This window comes from Hyla sarda, chromosome 3, assembly GCF_029499605.1.
Source record: "Hyla sarda isolate aHylSar1 chromosome 3, aHylSar1.hap1, whole genome shotgun sequence".
Lineage (NCBI taxonomy): Eukaryota > Metazoa > Chordata > Amphibia > Anura > Hylidae > Hyla > Hyla sarda.
Window position 1 is genome coordinate 12,048,629 of NC_079191.1, and position 20,432 is coordinate 12,069,060.

At 45.9% G+C, this 20,432-nt stretch overlaps 1 protein-coding gene across 1 annotated transcript; it reads right to left on the reverse strand.

The window, feature by feature from the left end:
* Window positions 1–16,654: 16,654 nt before the first annotated feature.
* On the reverse strand, window positions 16,655–20,214 carry LOC130360945 (taste receptor type 2 member 40-like). The gene is made up of 2 exons (XM_056563502.1): window positions 20,182–20,214; window positions 16,655–17,329 (listed from the first exon to the last, which is right to left on the reverse strand). The coding sequence occupies exons 1-2, from the start codon at window positions 20,212–20,214 to the stop codon at window positions 16,655–16,657; spliced, it is 708 nt and encodes a 235-aa protein (XP_056419477.1).
* Window positions 20,215–20,432: the final 218 nt, after the last annotated feature.

Sequence of the window (20,432 nt, forward strand, 5' to 3'; positions counted from 1 at the left end):
TTGGAGTGGGGAGTCTAGTGTTTCTTGTTCAGTATGAACAGTGCTCTTGATTTCATGACCTGTTTAATGTTCTGACATTCAGTGAACCTGTTCATCCCCTGCATCTCCTGGTTTTGTCTGCTGTAAACTTATCCTCATTTCCTCATATTATCATATCTGCCATTAATCTTGATCCTGGTTCTTGAACTGTTGGTTAGTATGCTATATCCTGTCTGTTATATCTGTTCATAGCTTTGTAGTATTCTTGTTATGTTCCCGATTTGTTTCCCTGACATGTACTGTTTGTTTTGTTTTGTTTGACTCTTATGCCCATGCACTTTAGTGCAGTATAGGGTCCGCTCTCGTAGTTGTTGATCCGTCGTATAAGCAATCGGAAGGAACAGCGGTTATGGGGAAAATTAGGGCTTACTACTCCCTGTTCCCTCTATTCCCTGCCCCCCTATCGTGACATATATATTTCTTTTTAAGTGGATTTAACCTATTAGTATATTTAACCTGTAGTTATATTGACATTGTATATTTATTTGTGAGAAGCAGGCATATTTTAATCAGGTTCAAATTAAGTTTGTATTCTGCAGCCTTCCTAAACATATGTTTCTATTCAGACTCTAGATTTACAACTGTGCTAAGAGAAGGGTTTGTTTGCAATTGCAATGCTGTCCTACACCCCAAGACAAGATAAGAAGAGAGAAGAAACTGTGAAACTAAAGTGTGTTTATTATAGTCACAGTATACATGTTATCCCCTCTCCAAGGGATAAAGGATAAAATGTTTGGTTGCCAGGATCCGGACGCTGGGGACCCCGACGATCTCCCCCGTGACACCCCAGTCATCCAATGCATGGAGCAAACTCCATGCCCGACAACTGGCAATCATAGCTGCTATGCCCCCTCCATTCATGTCTATGGTTGGAGGGGGGATAGATGTGTACTGGCCGTCATGCCCCCCTCCCATAGACATGAATGGAGACATGAATTGTGCCATAACTGCTGCGATAGATACACCTTAAAAGAGGGCATACCCTTGTGGATGAAGAGAAAGAAATAAGGAAGGGAGGGTGGGAAAAACGAAACTGAGCACCCTGTGAGTATTTGGGGATGCCCGAGTATATATGGCCCATGTTGTCCCTCCCACAAACGCGGCTAATTAGCCTATTACTTGTGGTCAGGAAAACCATCAGAAACGATCTTGAACCTACCTATCCTTAAACTAAAGCAGATGGAATTGTGCCATAACTGCTGCAATAGATGTACCTTAAAAGAGGGCAAAAAACAGACGAATAGGAATAGATGAAAAGGAATAATTTATTTATTTAACAAATCACATTATCAAACTCTGAACGCAGATGACATTTCAATTTGTGGGTTTGTCACGTATCATAACATGATGACCTCCACCTGCCCAGCTTCTTAATTATGTGAATTGGGGTGTTGTTCCTGGAGGCTGCAGATGCTGCACCTATTCTGAAGGGGGACCCCCGCAATCTTGTATTCGCCACCCACCTGTTTGAGCTGCATGCCGTGGTGCCAGCTCACAAACAACTGGGTGGCGACCACGGGGCCGCCATCCCGACTCCGCCCCTGTGTGACGTCACCCCCCGCTATGCAAGTCTATGGGAGGGGGGGTGACGGCTGTCGCGCCCACTCCCATAGACTTGGATAGCGGGGGCGGGGGGTGACATCCCTCGGGGGCAGAGTCGTGACGTCACAATACTCCAGCCCCGTGGTCGCCTCCAAGTTGGGGCTTCCTGTCCCACTGCTTCTCATGCGTCTGACGTGTATGCGCAGAGACTGAATTAATAAGAAGATCACTACACAAAAGATTAGGAAAGGAGGAAGGGAACCCACAAGTAATATCAGAAACTGATTCTGTGCGCTCTTATACTGAACTTTGGTGAAGGTCATATTTTCAGCTGAAACAGAGATAAACTCTAATAGACCAAGATCCACAACGTCCCCACCAAACGGAAGACTGCAACCTTTAGAAATTGTCAGAGATGCCAGGAGGAACCAATGGACTAGACTGGAGATCCAGGTCTTTCAGATGATGAAGAATCTGTGGTTATAGTTTGCAATCTTCATACAATAAAAAACACACAAAATGGTAGCAAACAAAAGGTTCATGTGGTTCAATAACATTGTGATCACTAAAGTTGATGAAATAAGAGCTAAGATTTGGAATAACAGGAAAAACATTCCCAGAAAAAAGAGTAACATTACATGAAATAGAAAGAAACATCTAGAAGTTGCCAGGCAGATCAGGATCTCATCACAGGTAGGTAACATGTTCAGTCTCCTCCAGTTCTGGATATTAGTCGCCACAATGAACAGGTTGAGGATGATGCCCACAGTACACTTAGAGCAAAGCAGAGCTAGGAATATACACGAGAGGAGAAATTCCTGCAATTCCATTGTCTTCTCCATTGATGTTTGATGTATAGAGAGATGTGACTGTGTAGTCCAGGTCCAGGCTGTGTGCTCTGGTCTCCATCACCCGGGCTGCTTTATAATGTTCTTACTCCTGTTTCCTATGAGAATCCTATGAAAATCCAACCAATAGTTTCATTTGATGTAAATCCTTCTTGTTTACCGCGGTGCCGCTCACCTGTTCTTTCAGTAGAAAGTAAAAAGTTGTCACTGTGTCCCAGTATTATAAGTAAACAATGAATAATATTGAAGATAGGAAGAGGTGAATTATTTTCGCTAAAGGGGCCGTAAATCTATAGTATTATTTTCCTTTTCAAGTTCCTGAGTTAAAATCCAAGATGGAACCAGCATGTCTGGGAAATGAGCTACAGTTTCTATAAAGTCTTCTTATCTTTGATTTTAGAACCATAAAATCTGACAGGCGTTAACCATCTACTGTCTGGACCATATTAAAAGTGAATTCTTTATCTAGAGTGCCACCTGGTGGTCATAATTGGGTTTAATCCTATTTAAATTCCTCATTTGAATAAACACACCTCTCAAAGTTCATTGCTTTGGATAAATGTTATCTGAGTAGGCGGGTTTCACATATAATAAATATTTTATAACATGTATCTAACAAAGGGAAGGAGTCGAATTGTTTGACCTTGTTCCTGGGTTAAAGGAGTTATCCAGGAATAGAAAGACAGAGCTAATTTCTTTCAAAAACAGCTCCACATCTGTCCCCAAGTTAGCTGTGGTATTACAACTTGGCTCCATTTATTTCAATGGAACTGAGCTGCAGAACCGCACCCAACCCGAAGACAGACATGGAGCGCTTCTTGAAAGAAATTAGCTCTACTTTTCTATTCCTGATAACCCCTTTAACTTTAGCAGTTTCCCCTTCCACTTACTTCTAAGAATATATTTGGTAACAGATAAGCCAGTTTAAGATCCATGGTTTGCTTTTATCTATTTAAATTATTGGGGAATTATTGAAAATTACCGTATTTTTTGCCGTATAAGACGCACTTTTTCTTCCCCAAAACTGGGGAGAAAAAGTCGGTGCGTCTTATACGGCAAATACACACCTATCGCGGCGGTCCCTGCAGCCATCAACGGGCGGGACCGGCGGCTAATACAGGACATCACCGATCGCGGTGATGCCCTGTATTAACCCTTCAGACGCGGCAATCAAAGCTGACCGCCGCGTCTGAAGTGAAAGTGGCACTAACCCGGCTGTTCAGTCGGGCTGTTCGGGACCGCCGCGGTGAATAGCCGGGTTAGTGCTTACAGGACACCGGGAGGGACCTTACCTGCCTCCTCGGTGTCTTCTCCGTTCAGGGATCCCCTGTATGCCGGCGCTCTCCTTCCTCGTCATCACGTCGTCGCGTACGTGCGTCGGCGTGCGTAACGACGTGATGGCGGCGACGGAAAGCGAGGATACCCGGCCGGCAGCAGAGACGTTCCGGAGCGACGGGGACACGGCGACAGCGATGGAGCGACATCCAGGGCAGCGGTGACGGGTCCGGAGCGGCGGGGACACGTGAGTATTACCTCCTATGCAGTGGTCTTCAATCTGCGGACCTCCAGATGTTGCAAAACTACAACTCCCAGCATGCCCGGACAGCCAACGGCTGTCCGGGCATGCTGAGAGTTGTAGTTTTGCAACATCTGGAGGTCCGCAGGTTGAAGACCACTATTGGGTTCAAAATCTTTATTTTTTTAGATTTTGCCCCTAATAATTGGGTGCGTCTTATACACCGGTGCGTCCTATAGGACGAAAAATACGGTAACTAGTGGAGAAAATTATTAATTTCAAATCTACAAAAGAGATGATGTTGGATATTTCTGTGCCTATGGTTCTTCTTCAGTAAAACTGCAGATTATTGAGTTTGGCCACATGGTACAGACAATATAAAGTTTTATTAAAATTAATTTTCTATCATAGTAGAAACTTCCACTTACATCAATGATCTATTATTCCTTTTGGCGCTCGTTAAATTATTGTTTTACTTAGATCTGAGTTGATTGGTAATAATAATAATTTTGTGGTAGATGATTATAATATCTCAGCAGAGGAGAGTTTGGTGATTCTGATGCATTCTTTAACCCCTTTTTCCCGTTTTTGCACTTTCGTTTTTTCCTCCTTACCTTTAAAAAATCATAACTCTTTTAATTTTTCACCTAAAAATCCATATGATGGCTTATTTTTTGCGCCACCAATTCTACTTTGTAATGACGTCAGTCATTTTACCCAAACATCTACGGAGAAACAGAATAAAAAATCATTGTGAGACCAAATTGAAAGAAAAAAAACGCCATTTTGTAAATTCTGGGGGCTTCCGTTTCTACACAGTACATTTTTCGGTAAAAATGACACATTCTCTTTATTCTGTAGGTCCATCCGATTAAAATGATACCCTACTTATATAGGTTGGATTTTGTCGTAATTCTGGAAAAATCTAAACTATATGCAGGAAAATGTATACGTTTAAAATTGTCATCTTCTGACCCCTATAACTTTTTTATTTTTCCGCATATGGGGCGGTATGAGGGCTAATTTTTTTGCGCCGTGATCTGACGTTTTTAGCAGTACCATTTGAATTGATAGGACTTATTGATCGCTTTTTATTCATTTTTTTATGATATAAAAAGTGACCAAAAATGCACTAATTTGGACTTTGGAATTTTTTTGCGCGCACGCCATTGACCGTGCGGTTTAATTAACGATATATTTTTATAATTCGGACACTTTCGCACTCGGCGATACCACATATGTTTATTTTTATTTTTATTTACACTGCTTTTTTTTTTATGGGAAAAGGGGGGTGATTCAAACTTTTATTAGGGAAGGGGTTAAATGACCTTTATTCACTATTTTTTTTTCCCTTTTTTTTTTGCAGTGTTATAGGTCCCATAGGGGCCTATAACACTGCACACACTGATCTTTTATATTGATCACTGGTTTCTCATAAGAAACTACTGATCGATGATTCTGCCTCTTGACTGCTCATGCCTGGATCTCAGGCACTGAGCAGTCATTCGGCGATCGTACAGTGAGGAGGCAGGTAGGGATCCTCCGGCTGTCATATAAGCTGTTCGGGATGCCGCGATTTCACCGCGGCGATCCCGAACAGCTCCCTGAGCTAACCGGCATGGTTTTACTTTCATTTTAGACGCGGCATTCAACTTTGAACGCCGCGTCTAAAGGGTTAATAGCGCGCGGCACCGCGATCAATGCTGCACGCTATTAGGCACGGGTCCCAGTCGTTGTTAGAGGCTGGGCCCGACCCGCTATGATGCGGGCCACGCCGTGGTCCCCCGTTATGGAAGGAGAGAGGACTCAGGACATACAGGTATGCCCTGGGTCCTTAACAGGTTAATAAAATTTAAGTCAACTGGTGCCAGAAAGTAAAAAAAATCTTAATCCTTCCAGTACTTATCATCTGCTGTATACTTTTTGAATTTCCTTTCTGCCTGACCACAGTGCTCTCTGCTGACACTCTTTTTTATTATAAAAATACAAAACAATTCCAAAAAACAAGAACACAAAACAAGCTTAACTAGCTACAACAGAAATGTAAAATAAAATAAAACCCTGCCTAACCGGCCAGCCCAGCTTTAATAAATTCCAAAATATACCAAACTACAACTATACTATACCTATACACCTAAGCAAACTATGAAATTCACACTCACTCACACACATAACAAAAAAAAAAAAAATAATAAATAAATATTATTTGCTCAACTTGGCTAATTAAATGAAATAAATAAACCAACATAAAATTCAGCACCACCTGGCTATAACTCAAAATCATCCATACTTGGGAAAATAAATAAATAAATAAAGCAACAGAAAACATAACACACGCATAATCTCCAAAACTAAGAAAGACACACACACACACACACACATATATTGAGAATGAAAATAACAACAGCACAACTTGGCTTATTAAAAAAAAAAAAAAAAAATATATATAGATATATATATATTATTAAATGCACACCTCTGCTTTTTAGATAAAAGTTATATATACACAGACAAAAAAACACCTATATACAATAATAATACTACATAACTACAACTGGTCCGACTGCCCTTTTCTTATGGCTAATGCAACAATATAAAACAAAATACATGACACAATATACCAACAAATAAATAAAATAAAACAATAATATAAAACAATATACATAGCACAGTATACATACAAATATAATAAATGTGCCTCACAAAAATACCTACAAAAACCCAAAAATAAATCCTACACTAAAACTGTGCCCTCTCCCACACCACCCCTCCTGTACATGGGCCAGTCCATAACCGTTCGTACAGTTCTTAAGTCCAGTCCTTAACTGACCCATGTCAGATCCCTTAAGGAAGAAAAAAAAAAAAAAAAAAAAAAAAAAACACCCACAAATGCCCCCTCCCCACCTAGCACTCCAACCAACCAACTAAATACAACCTTACATACAAGACCACAACCCAATTTAGGCCCAAGTTCAGTGCCTGTAAGCCCTTCATACCATATCAGCTGAAAACAAAACAAAAAGCTATGGTGCACATGCAACAGCCCACCACCAGGGAGAAGGATGGCAGATCTGATACACTGAAGAAATTTAAACTCTTTCCCTAACTCCCCCTACTATTCTCCCTAATTCTATCCCTTCATCAAACTGACCCTACTTTCACTCTATCTCTATCCCTGTATGCCTTTCCTTAACCAAAATAAAGGTACTCTACCAAAAAGGTCTAGTACCTAGGGCACATCAAAAGAAAACCCTCTCCATAGGAGAGAAGCCCTACTGGTGCCAAGACTGCCATACTCCAAAGACCTGATCTTCCCGAGGTCACCGGTGATGTTCCTACAGACCTCCACCTCGGAGAGGACTTTCTGCTGGGTTGACACTAAACACCGTGCATTCCACGTGTGATACTTAACCACTAAGCTAACTAAAAATAAAGTGCCCCGATCTCGGCCACCGAGGGTCCTGAATGCCCCATAAGCCCACTCCGGATAGGTAAGGCCGGCAAGCTGACTCCAGCCAATGGAAGCGCCCACCCGGTTGTAGACCCCTACGTTAAAGGGACAATGAAGCAGGAAGTGGTCCATGCTTTCCAGCGTGTCCACACACTCTTCTCGGGGACACCCCCGGTCATCAGAGTTCCTGTACTTCAGGTTGTCCCTTACACCTAGCTTCCCCTGAAAGCAGCGCCAGGCCAAGTCCCAAAACTTCTGGGGGATCCTTTTCAAGTTTAAAAGATACAACCCCACCCTCAGATCCCGACCTGGGCAGTCCCTGAGCGCCAGAGGCTTCTGGAAGTGGGTCAACAGAACCCGTTTGTCAAGGAACTGCCTTGACTGGGTCCTGATCTCCCACACTCCCAGACCCCACCGACGTAACGCCTTCAGAGTCGGGGTAGCGTAAGCCGGAAGATATCCATGGGGTGTACGGAGGTCCTTCACTTGCCCTCCTCTCTCCCATTCCTGGAAGAAAGGCCGAAACCATTCCCTGCAGGAGAGTACACACGGAGAAGCCCTCTCTTTCCAGAGGTTCGAGATGTTAGCTTTCAAGAAGGTGTTTGTTAAGAACACCACAGGGTTTACCATAGATAAACCCCCTAGTCTCCTCGTACGGTACGTAACCTCCCTCTTGACTAGGTTCAACCTGTTCCCCCATAACAGTTGGAAAAACAGGCTGTAGACCCTAGTGTAGTAAGCCTCTGGCAAGATACATACACTGCCCAGATAGATAAACAAGGGGAGCAGGTATGATTTGATCAGGTGTACCCTTTCTCTGAGAGTCATAGACCAACCCTTCCACTGGTTCACCCTCTGAGTGGCATCATGGAGCTTACCGTCCCAGTTTTTGGTGGGATAATCATCCTGGCCGAATGTGATGCCCAGAATTTTTGCTGAGTCTTGGGGCCCTGGGAGGGTGTCCGGGAGATCAAATGTGGGATCCCCCCCTCCCAGCCAGAGACTTTCACACTTTTCCCGGTTGATCTTGGACTAGGATGCCTCCGAGTAGCGCTCAACCTCTGACATCACCACATCGACCTCCTCCCTCGAGGAGACGAAAATAGTGACATCATCAGCGTACGCCACCACTCTCTGGGTGACATCCAGCTCCACCAGACTCATCCCGACTCCCGCCAACGGCCCACGATCTACTCTCCGGACGAAGGGATCAATCGAGAACACGTATAAAAGCGGGCTCAAAGGACAACCCTGACGGACTCCGGACCCCACCTCAAAAGAGCGGCCAGACCACCCGTTCACCAGTGGGAAACTCTCTGCCCCGGCATACAAGATCTTAAGCCAATTCACAAAAGTACTCGGTAAGCCATATCTCAGGAGGACGGACCAGAGGTACTCGTGGTTCACCCGATCAAATGCTTTGGCCTGATCCAAGGACAGCAAGTACCCCTTCCAGAGACCCGCACTACTCCGCTCCACTGCCTCCCTGACACTGAGGACAGCACTTAAGGTGCTTCGGCCTGGAACAGAGCAGTGCTGAGCCCCCGAAAGGAGCCGGGGTGCAAACTTCACCAGCCGATTAAACAGTATCTTGGCCAGAAGCTTCCTGTCCGTATTGAGAAGAGCTATGGGCCTCCAATTCTCAACACGGCTAGGATCTTTACCTTTTGAGAGAAGAATCAGGGCTGACCTCCTCATTGACTTTGGCAGAGTGTCCGAGGAGAGACACTCATTGAATACCTTGGTCAAGAGGGGAGCTAAAGACTCCTTAAAGGTCTTATACCACTCGGATGTTAAGCCATCTGGACCTGGCGACTTCTTGGGGGCGAGCCCCTCGATCGCCAGTCTCACTTCCTCTTCCCTGATATCTTCTGCCAAAACATCAAGAGAGGGGTCTACCCTTGGCTCAGGAATGGTTTCAGCCAGGAAAACCGACATCCTGTCTCGATCTAGATCCTTCCTCCCCAAGAGGTGTGAGTAGAAGGATCTGACGACCTCCAGGATCCCTGATCTGGACCGATTCAGAGATCCTGTACTATCAACCAGTCCTGAGACTACTTTACTACTCACTGACATCTTGCAGTTCTTGTAAGGGTCGGGCGAGCGGTACTTCCCGTAATCCCTCTCAAAAACCAAAGATGCGTGCCTATCGTACTGACACCTCATCAGCAAGGACTTCACTCTGGAGATATCATCACGACTACCTCCAGTCGAGACAAGAAACTCGAGTTTCCTCCTCAGACCCTGATACAGGCGATACCTATTCAGGGACCTGAGGCTCGAGAGCTGGCGGAAGAACCCCGCAACCCGCTTCTTGAATATCTCCCACCACTCTGACTTACTACTACAAAGGCCCAGTAAAGGTACCTGACTCTGAAGAAAATCCTCAAAGGACTGTCTTATATCCGCTTCCTCCAGGAGGGACGAATTCAGCTTCCAATAACCTTTACCCATCCGGGGGGTCTCTGAAACATTCAGGGAAAACAAAATCATACAGTGATCAGAGAACTCCACCTCAACCACGGACACTGCGGAAGAGACGGCTTCCTCCTTTAAATAAAACCTGTCTATCCTAGACCTGCGACTACCTTGATGATAGGTGAAACCCGCGTGGCCTGAGGGGCTCCGGATGTGGGCATCCTCTAGGTGAGCTTCCCTAACTATATTATTAAGGGCCACACTATCGCAATCCAGCGGACCGTTGGAGCCTCTCCTATCTTGGGACCTTGTGACATTATTGAAGTCCCCTCCAAAGATCACCAGCCGGCTAGTAAAAAGGAAGGGCTTAATCCTCATAAAGAGATTTTTACGGCCCAGCTTTGTTTGTGGGGCATAGATGTTTATGAGCCGGAGCTCTTGTCCCTTCATGAGGACATCTAAGATCAGGCACCTCCCCATTTCTAACTCAATAACCCGTCTGCATTCAACCGGAGCGGTAAAAAGGACCGCCACCCCACTATACGGCTCAGCCGCAAGAGACCAGTGGGAGGGCCCGCGCCTCCACTCTCTTCTGGCTTTCACCAGAGAGGCTAGATCTGACAACCTGGTCTCCTGTAAAAGGAAAATGTCGGCTTCAACACGGCCGAGAAAATCGAAGGCTGCGAATCTAGCCGTATCCGACTTTATACTGGCACAGTTAATAGATGCCAGCGTCAATGGGGTGAGTGCCGCCATCATTGGTGATTGAGTTAGACGGCCACACCTTTACTTCTGCTTCCCCTTCTTTTTTGCCCCCTCATCCCCTGAAGAAGAGGAAAGGGCAGGACCACTTTTCGACCTTTTCTTAGACTCTGATTGGTCCATGGGGTCCCCGTCTCCGTCCGGCCCCAGTCTAGCCCTGCCCTCCGAGGAAGGTGCCTCCGCAGGACAGGGCCCAGTTCCCCCCAGAGGCTCTCTCACCTTAGGCACCCCGCCCTCACCTTCCCCTTCCAAGGAGGGGGAGGAGATGGTATCGAGGACGAGGTACCGGTTTGACAGGTCAATCAGAGGGGGGGCAGTCAGGCTTCCGTATTGGACCTGGCCCGTAGTACAAGGCTTAACAGAGGGCTCCGACCTCTTCTTTCTCCCTTTCCTTTTGCCCTTGTCTTTCTTTTTTGGCCTCTCCCCACTCTCCTCATCCACACTTTTATAGTGGGAGGAATCGGAAGGGTCGGCCATATTGCCTTCCTCTCTGCGCAGCCTCCTGATCTCCTCATTCAGCACATTCTCCCCCAGAGCTTCAGTGGTTACAGGGCCAGCTTCAGGACCAGGGGCCGGAGCTACCCCAGTCACCTGGGCACTCTCCAGCTCCCTACTCCTCCTACGAGTTTCCTCCCGCCTTAGTTTGGCGGGGCCCTTTATCCTCGTCACTAGCCCTGTTGTGCCCCCATCCCTGCTCGTACCCTCCACAGCCGAGGCAACTTCACAGCTCTCCCCGGCCGGAGCAGTCACAGCACGGACGAAAGCACTCGGACAACGGCTGAAAGGGTGCCCGAGGACACCACACAGGTGGCACCGGATCTGCCTACAGGATGCGGCCAGATGACCCACCCCACCACACAAAGCACAGACCTGTACAGTACAGGCTGCGCTAAAATGGGTGGGGCTGCCGCACCTGTGACAGACCTTAGGCTGCCCCTGGTAGAAGACCTGGATCCTGTCACGTCCAAGGAAGGCGGCTGACGGAATGTGGGCAACTGTACTACCTGAACGTTTGAGTTTGACGGAAAACGTCCAGGCCCCGGACCAGATCCCGTGCTCATCCAAATTTTTCTTGGGCATGTCCGTCACATCCCCATATCGACCGAGCCAGGTCATGATGTCATAACAAGAAAGTGACTCATTACGGGTCAAAACTGTTCTGAGTTCTGACGGGAAATCGCCTTTACAGCAAAATCCCGCCAGCAGGGTTCGTTCTTCGCCACTTCGTAGTTTGACCAGAAGAGTTCGAGACCCTCCGGCCGAACAAAACTGACGTCAAACTCAGACGAACCGTAGGGGTGGATCAGGGCAAAGATGTCACTCGCCCTGAATTCCATCTGGAGGAGGAGCTCAACCACTTTAGCGCGAGGCAGGCACGCATCCTCGCCCCTCCAAATCAGACGGACCACATTCCTACGGTTATTGTCCTGCCCGGGTGTCGGGAGGGACCAGACCACCTCCCCATTCTGCTCTCGGAAAGCCCCCAAACCGTGCCTCTCTATCCAGAAAGACAGGTCGACCTCACCCCTTCCCTCTACCTGGATCGACCTGTCGCCCCTACGCAGAGCCTCCAGGAGGCGCTGTTGCAAGTAACCCCCGGGGCCGGACGGAGATGGGGACCCCACCGAATCCCCGGCAGCAACACTGGCATAGCTCCTAGGAGCAGTCACTGCCGGGGGGGCAGCCGGACCAGACCCAGACCCAGGAGCATCATTCACACCACAATTCCCATCATCCATACCAGATGTTGCATTCACACCACCACTACTCCCACCATCATTCACTCCACTGGCACTCCTCCCAATCACAACACTACCACCCCCATCATTCTCACAACCTGCACTCACTTCCTGCCTAACATATCCTGGGCTGGCTGGGACTTGTAGTACCGCCGGTTTTAATACAGGTTTTCTTGCTGGCTTAGCTGCCGCTGGGGTCAACGCTGATGGCTCCTCCTTCATAGGCGATGTTACCACCTGAGTCTGGGGCTGCCCCACCGGGCGCACCCCAGCTCCTCCCACAATGCCACCACTAGGCTTGCCCGACCGCTCAGGCTCTGCTGATGACACTGACGCCCGGACACTCTCCCCCCTCACAGAGGAGTGCCCCGCAGCGCCCGCAGAAACCACAGTACTCGGGGGACCGCCCCCCGAGCACACGGACCGACCTTTCTCTGCTTCCGACACCCGGACACTCCCCTCCCTCACAGGAGAGTACCCAGCAGCGTCGGTAGTGCCCACAGCACTCGGGGAACCGCCCCCCAAGCACACGGCAGCATAGCTCTTCTCTGGCATTTGGACATGCCCCCGCCACCCTGGGGCGTTCCAGCAGCGCCAGAGTTGCCCAACATGAGCCCATCCTGCCCTTCTCTACCGGCAGGACGGGTGGGCTTCACATCTATTGCGTCCATAGCCATTTCAGACGCCATTCTATACCCCCCTTGCTGGCCCCGCTCCACCACAGGAACGGCGTCTTGCAGTTTGGGGGGCTCAGCAGCCTGAACCAGCTTTGCAGCTGACCCAGAATGCTGGAAAGGTACGAACATGTACTGCACAGATTGTTGGGTCTTCTGCTTCTTTGCTTTACGCCTGACTTTTCCATCCTTGCCAGTGCAGAAGGTGAAATTCTGGAGGTGGACTGGGGATTCCTGCATGCCAATGCCCTCAATAAACCCCCAGCCTCACTCTCCACATCGTCCTCCTCACTGTCAGTCACAGGGAGCGCCACTTGGGCCGGCTCTATGTAGCTGTCCTGGGTGTCACAGGGCATAGGAACAGACACAGCATCCTCCACCACATGCGCTCCTTCCTCTACCTTCTCCTTAACTCCTTCACTGCCATCCTCACTATCTTCACCGCCACTACTCTCCCCATCATCCACCTCAACCTCCACCTTACCTGGGGATTTCATGGCGGCAAACCTTTCATCATTTGCCAGCTTCTCTCTTAGGAGACCGCTGCCCTCCAGGATCTCTGCCTTCCTCTCCTCCAGCTTGGCAATCTGGGCTTTCAGGGCTGTGATCCTTTTCTTCAGCTCAGGCTTGCTTCTCCTGGACCCAGAGTTTGCCAGACTCTGAGTCCCACGCAGATCTTCTCTTGCAAGCCTGAGCTCTTTACTGCAGCGGTCGTATTCCGCAAAGCGTGCGGCCATGCGGGAGCAGTAGGTCTCACTTGATTCTTTGGGGCCTCTTTCAGCCCACATCTCCAAACTCTTCCTCCTTGTTTTCCTTCCACCACCAGATCTCTGGCTGGCACCTGTTGCTTGATGAGCAGAGCTTGCATTGCTTCAGACTCTGCTGGATCTTCTGCCTCCGGCTGGAACAATGGCTGTAGCAGTTTTCTCTCCACCCCCCGCCAGCCTTGAAGAACGGGGAATGGAGGCCTGAGGCTCCATGCAGGAAAGTTCTCCCAGGGAGCCTGCCACACCCCTGGGAAAGCCTTGATGTAAAATGCTGCTTCTCTGGATGTCTGGAGCTCAAAAGAGACACACCCGACAGCTTCTCACACAGAACTCCTCTGGACTACAGGATGTGCTCTCTGCTGACACCTCTGTCCGTGTCAGGAACTGTTCAGAGTAGGAGCAAATCCCCATAGAAAACCTCTCCTGCTCTGAACAGTTCCTGAAATGGACAGAGGTGTCAGTAGAGAGCACTTTAGTCAGACAGAAAGGAAATTCAAAAAGAAAAGAACTTCCTGTGGATCAAAACAGCAGCTGATAAGTACTGGAAAAATTAAGATTTTTTAATAGAAGTAATTTACAAATCTGTTTAACTTTGTGGCACCAGTTGATTTAAAAAATTTTTTTTTCAGCGGAGCACTCCTTTAAAGGGGCACTCTGGTTATGTAAAAGTTAGCACCTACTCACAGGATAAAGCTCCCAGTTTTGATCACATGTACAGTATGTGCCAGCAGGGGAGGGGGGGGGGGGGTAAAGATGACATCAGTGCGGGGCAGGAAGAGGGCATGGCAGCACTAGAGTTCAGAGAGGAAGTGCAGCCTATAATTGCTGGGGCTTTATGAGACTGGGAAAGCTGGGTTGTTTCCCCCTAACTTTCCCAGTCTCCTGAACAGCTCCAACATAGCTTCTTTACCAGAGAGATATTCTCTTCAGGAGACAAGGGAAGCTGGAGAAGTACTGTGAGCTCTGCACTGTGTATTGCATGCCACTCAGCTTTTCCGGTCTATGGAAGAGCTCCAATATGGCTGCTTTACCAGACAAATATTCTCTTCAGGAGACTGAGAAAGCAGGGTAGCAGGCAGTACACATTGCCCATAGTACTCCCCCAGCTTTCCCAGTCTCCAAGAGAGATTATCTATCTGGTGAAGCAGATATGTATATCATTGTTGCCTAGGCAACGGCAGGTAATGCCACTAATATGATAAGCAATATGACATTTTTCTCTTAGATCTTGCAAAATAAAATAAAAATTTCATTGATTTTTTTTTTTAAGTAAAGAAACGTCTTAAAAATGTAGATATTACGTACTTGTCATGGTGCCTGGAAGTCCTTTTGATTCCTTTTCCTTTTTTCTAGTCCATTTAAATGGGTTTTTCAGACTGAGGCATTTGGCATCTAAATGGTAAATCAGTGGAGGACCAAAAGTGAATTGGCTGTCTTTATAGACTTTGAATTGACCGGCAGGGTGGATGCTTGACCATGTAAAAGTCAGATGTATAGAAGAGTCTTGTGAATTAGGAGAATAATGACTGGGGTGGCCTAACAGTGGGAGCGGTAACTGTTGTGTATGCAGTAAGGTTTTTAGCAGAAAAAAGACTAAAATCATGAACTGTGTGTCTGTGAGCGATATGGTCCTCCATTTCAGAAAAATAAAGCTCCCGGCTCAATGAAAGAAATTTATCAGTTTATATAGAATATAGTAGCTGAGCTGTCCAAGTCCTCTCAAACTTCCTAATTTCGATAGGCATGATAGGCATGTCAGATCCTGACATTTTTTCCCTCCACCATCAGCTGTGAGCAGTGTTAATGTATTTTTGAGAAATTGAAACCCTCACGAACCAGAGAAACTCAGCCACGAAGTGGAGACCAAGTAACTTTATAGAGCAGGGTCACAGAGTATAAAAAAGTCAACAATGTTCTGCTGACTCCAAACCTTATCAGCCCAAAAACTGTGCCCAGCTTCATGGCATGGGATTCAAGGCCGAGCAGCCGCATGCCAGCCTTATATTACCAAGCAGAATTCCAAATATCAGATGGAGGGGTGTAAAGCCACCACCACCGGAGTAGAGGAAATATGTTCTGTGGAGTGACGGATCACACTTCTCTATCTGGCATCTGATGGACCAGTCTGGGTTTCGTGAATTCCAGGAGAATGTTACCTGACTGACTCTATTATTCCAGTTGCAAAGTTTGGGAAAGGAGGAATAACGCTATGGGGTTGTTTTCAGTGGTCGGTCTATGCCCTTTAGTTCTAGTAAAGGGAAATCTTAGATCTTCAGCATCAAGACATTTAGGACAATTGTCACTTCCAACTTTCTGGGATCAGAACAGTTTGGGTTTTTGGACCTATTCTCCTTCATCATGTCTGTTCCCCAGTGTACACAGCAAGGTCCATAAATACATGGAGGGGGAGTCTGATATGGAAGAACATGACTGGCTGCACAGAGCGCAGACTGCAACCACAGCCAACACCCCTTGGATGAAATAGACTGGAGATTATGAGCCAGGTCCTCTCCTCCAACATCAGTGTCTGACCTAACAAATGATCTACTGTATAAAAGATGAAAAATTCTGACAGACACCTTCAAAATCTTGTAGATAGTCCTTCCAAAAATGTGGAAGCTGTTATAACTGCAAATGGGGGACATTATTGCCAATGGATTTACAATCAAATGGTTGAAAGCTCCTCTAGATGTCCATACACATTTGTCCAGCCCCAAGGAGAACAAAGGACCAATGGCTTCAAACCGAGAAGGTATTGTCTAACTGGGTTCACCCCTTTTTGGGTGACTAAGGAGGTTTCTAAACATTTACAAAGAAAAGTCCAATACGGTGAAAAGAATCAAACAATACATAAAGGTCACACAGTACATTGGAAGTAAATTTCTTCTTCAATCCACCTTAACGGCAACAAAACCATCTTAGAAATGTCTCCTTAAGTTTCTTGGTGCTGAAGATGATGTACAGTGAATGAAGAAATGGAGGACTACATATTATGATGTAAGTGAAAGCCTTCCAATTTTTGATGAGTACGGGAGACATTTGAAGATTCATACTTGTAAAATATACAACCTGCAAGACTAAAAATAAGGTCATACTCTTTACAGCACAAAAGTGAACCTCTAAGTTGGGGCTTCCTGCCCCACTGCTTCTCATGCGTCTGACGTGCATCCACAGAGACTGAATTAATAAGAAGATCACTACACAAAAGATTAGGAAAGGAGGAAGGGAACCCACAAGTAATACCAGGAACACATTCTGTGTGGTCTTATAATACACGACTTTGGTGAAGGTTTTATTTTCAGCTGAAACAGAGGTAAACTCTAGTAGACCAAGATCCACAACGTACCCACTAAACGGAAGACTGCAACCTATAGAAATTGTCAGAGATGCCAAAAGGAACCAATGGACTAGACTTGAGATCCTGGTCTTCAGGATGATGAAGAACCTGTGGTTGTAGTTTGTAATCTTCACACAGTAAAAAACACACAAAATGGTAGCAAACCAAAGGTTCATGTGGTTCAAAAAGATCGAGATCACTAAAATCGATGTAATAAAAACTAAGTTTTGGAATAACTGAGAAAAAAACAATGAAAGGAAAAAGATTACCATTACATGGAAAAGAAAGAAACTTCTAGAAGTGGCCAGGCAGATCAGAATCTCATCACAGGTCGGTAACATGTTCAGTCTCCTCCAGTTCTGGATATTAGTCGCCACAATAAACAGGTTGAGGATGATGCCCACAGTACACTTGGCATAAAGCAGAGGTAGGAATATACACAATAGGAACAATTCCTGAAATTCCATCGTCTCCTCTGTTGATGTTAGATGTATAAAGAGATGTGACTGTGTAGTCCAGGTCCAGGCTGTGTGCTCTGGTCTCCATCACCCGGGCTGCTTTATAATGTTCTTACTCCCGTTTCCTATGAAAATCCAACCAACATGTTTCATTTTATGTAAATTCTTCTTGTTTACTGCGGGGCCGATCACCTGTTCTTTCAGTAGGAAAATACATTCACTTTTTCCTAGTAGACACTTTTACCAATGCAAACAATGAATAATATTGATGCTAGGAAGAGGTGAGGTATTGCAGCTTAAGGGGCTGTGAGGAGGTTATTGTAGGGTTTTGGTCATATAGTTTGTATAGTAAACTTCCAAGGGAAGGGAGTTAGTGGGAATTTATAGAGCATATCAAGAGAAAAGATTTCATCTGCTATGCTGCCCAGACTTCAAAGTGTCTTTTGTGCAAAGACACAAACACAGTTGAACACTGTGAAGGAGCTGGGGCTCATCTGACTGCCTTGACTTACACTTTAGTAGGCCACAGGCATCTCAGGCCAACAGAACAAGATTCCAGTATGTATGTTCCAGAAGAGGCCTGTAGCTTGAGCTGCTCTATTTATTGTGGAAGCAGGGTTAGGTGAGTATTCACTGTACGTCGCATGTCTCACTGCCCAGAGATGCTGAATGCACTAATACACTCACAACATCCACTGGGCTGGACACAGACCCAAAGTGTTGGGCCAACTGGAGGTAGGAAGCAATGCTCAAAAGAGAAGTATCATGGCGAAAAACGGATCCCCCTATCCAAAGGGTCGGACCCCCCGCGATCTCATGCACGGCACATAGCAGCAGCCAACACGTCCCCTCCATGTATCTCTTGGATAGAGTTGGAAATAGCTGAATGGCAATTCCAAAGAAATATATGGAGGGGGGGGGGGTTGCCGCCGCTATGTGCGGGGGTCGACATGCCCCATTCCAGGGGAGAGCCTTGTTCCCCAGGAAAGCAGTGGGACCCCTGTAATCTAGAACTTTGGATAGGGGATACGTTTTTCTGCTTTAATGAATCACTGCTTACACTAACAACATTCACATGCAAATGTTTCAGGTCGCCTGGAGGTAAGTGTCAATGATGAATTCATCACTGCTTACACTCAAAACATACAGTGAATGCCTCACCACTCAGTAAGTGCACAGAAGCTAAATGCATCACCACGTAAACTCACAACGATCAATGGGCAAGGCGCTCTGCACAAAACTCAGCAAATGTTACCTGAGCGGTGTTACAAACATTGTGTGTTCAGTGTGAAGTAGCAGGGACTCTTACCCCCATTACTATTGCTACAATTTAGTAGTAAGTCTGGTACGTCAAAAGTTCTCCAAGGGTTGTGCAGCTCTACAATTCAGGAGGAATGGATGGTTGATTGTAAGTAGTTAAAGGGGTATTCCAGTGGGGGAAAAAAATTGTATTCACCGGTGCCAGAAAGTTAACCAGATTTGTAAATTACTTCTACTTAAAAAATCTTAATCCTTCCAGCCGCTATATGCTCTACAGGAAGTTCTTTTGATTTTGAATTTCTTTCCAGTCTGACCACAGTGCTCTCTGCTGACACCTCTGTCCATGTCAGGAACTGTCCAGAGCAGGAGCAAAGCCCCATAGCAAACCTCTCCTGCAGGACTGTTCCTGACATGGACAGAGGTGTCAGCAGAGAGCACTGTGGTCAGACTGGAAAGAAAAAAAGAAAAGAGCTGATAAGTACTGGAAGGATTAGGATGCTTATATAGAAGTAATTTACAAATCTGTTTAACTTTCTGGTACCAGTTGATTTAAAAAAAATTGATTTCCACCGGAGTACCCCTTTAATTGTACTTTTTAAGGTATTTAAAGGGTACCTCTCATCAAAAAAACTTTTGATATATTATAGATTAATGTATGTAGAATAACTTTACAATTGCATGTTATTAAAAAATATGCTTCTTTCTATTTAATTTTCCACTTTGAAGAAATGACCACTAGGGGTCTCCCTACCAGTCCTGGCAGCAAGCATTTCAGACTCATGCTGGAGTCCTAAACACTACGAGCTGCCAGTCTGCTTTGTTCACAAAGGAGAACACTCAGAGCTGCCAGCCTGCTTTGTTCACAGCCTGTTTGGCTGTGAACAAAGCAGGCTGGCAGCTCTGAGTGTTTAGGACTCCAGCATGAGTCAGAAATGCTTGCTGACAGGACTGATCGGGGAAAATACAATAGAAAGAAGCATATTTTTCATTAACATGCTATTGGAAAGTTATTCAACATTCATTAATCTAAAATATATCAAAAGTTTATTTGATGAGAGGTACCCTTTAAATCTATAAATGTTTTCATAATCCCTAGCCAAAATATTAAAACTCAAATCCCCCAAGACTCTAAACTCTCAAATCTTTGGAGTTTTTTCTTAACTTTTTTTTCTTACTCAAGGTTTTTTTATTGCAGTGTTGCTTTCTTGGTGGGGAAAATGTAATCCTTCCATTTATAAAGCCAAGAACTTTTTCTGATACTATATAGAATCTGCAAACTCCACATTATGATCTTTATCTGTTGAGTTATACCTATAATTTGTGTCCTGATAATTATATTGTGCCAACATATTCTATAGCGCTGTACATACCTTGTCATCATTCACACTGGTCCTTGTCCTCATTGGGGCTCACAAACTAAATTCTTATCTGTATGTTTTTGGAGTGTAGGAGAAAGACCGAGTACCCGGAAGAAACCCAAACAAACATGGGGAGAACAAGCAAATTCCTTTCAGATGTTGACCTTGGTGGGATTATAGTTCAAATAATGAAGGTAAGGAAAATGTGATTGGAGATGTCCCAACAATAAATAAGGGGGAGTTCTAAAAGTTCTAGGATAGGA

Bases quoted from the DNA above. Each gene is read 5' to 3' on its own strand.
- LOC130360945 (XM_056563502.1), bottom strand. From the start codon at position 20,214: ATGAGGACAAGGACCAGTGTGAATGATGACAAG. The intron at 17,330-20,181 runs GTATGTACAGCG...TTTTTTTCTCAG, and splicing joins CCAGTGTGAATGATGACAAG to TTATTCCAAAACTTAGTTTT.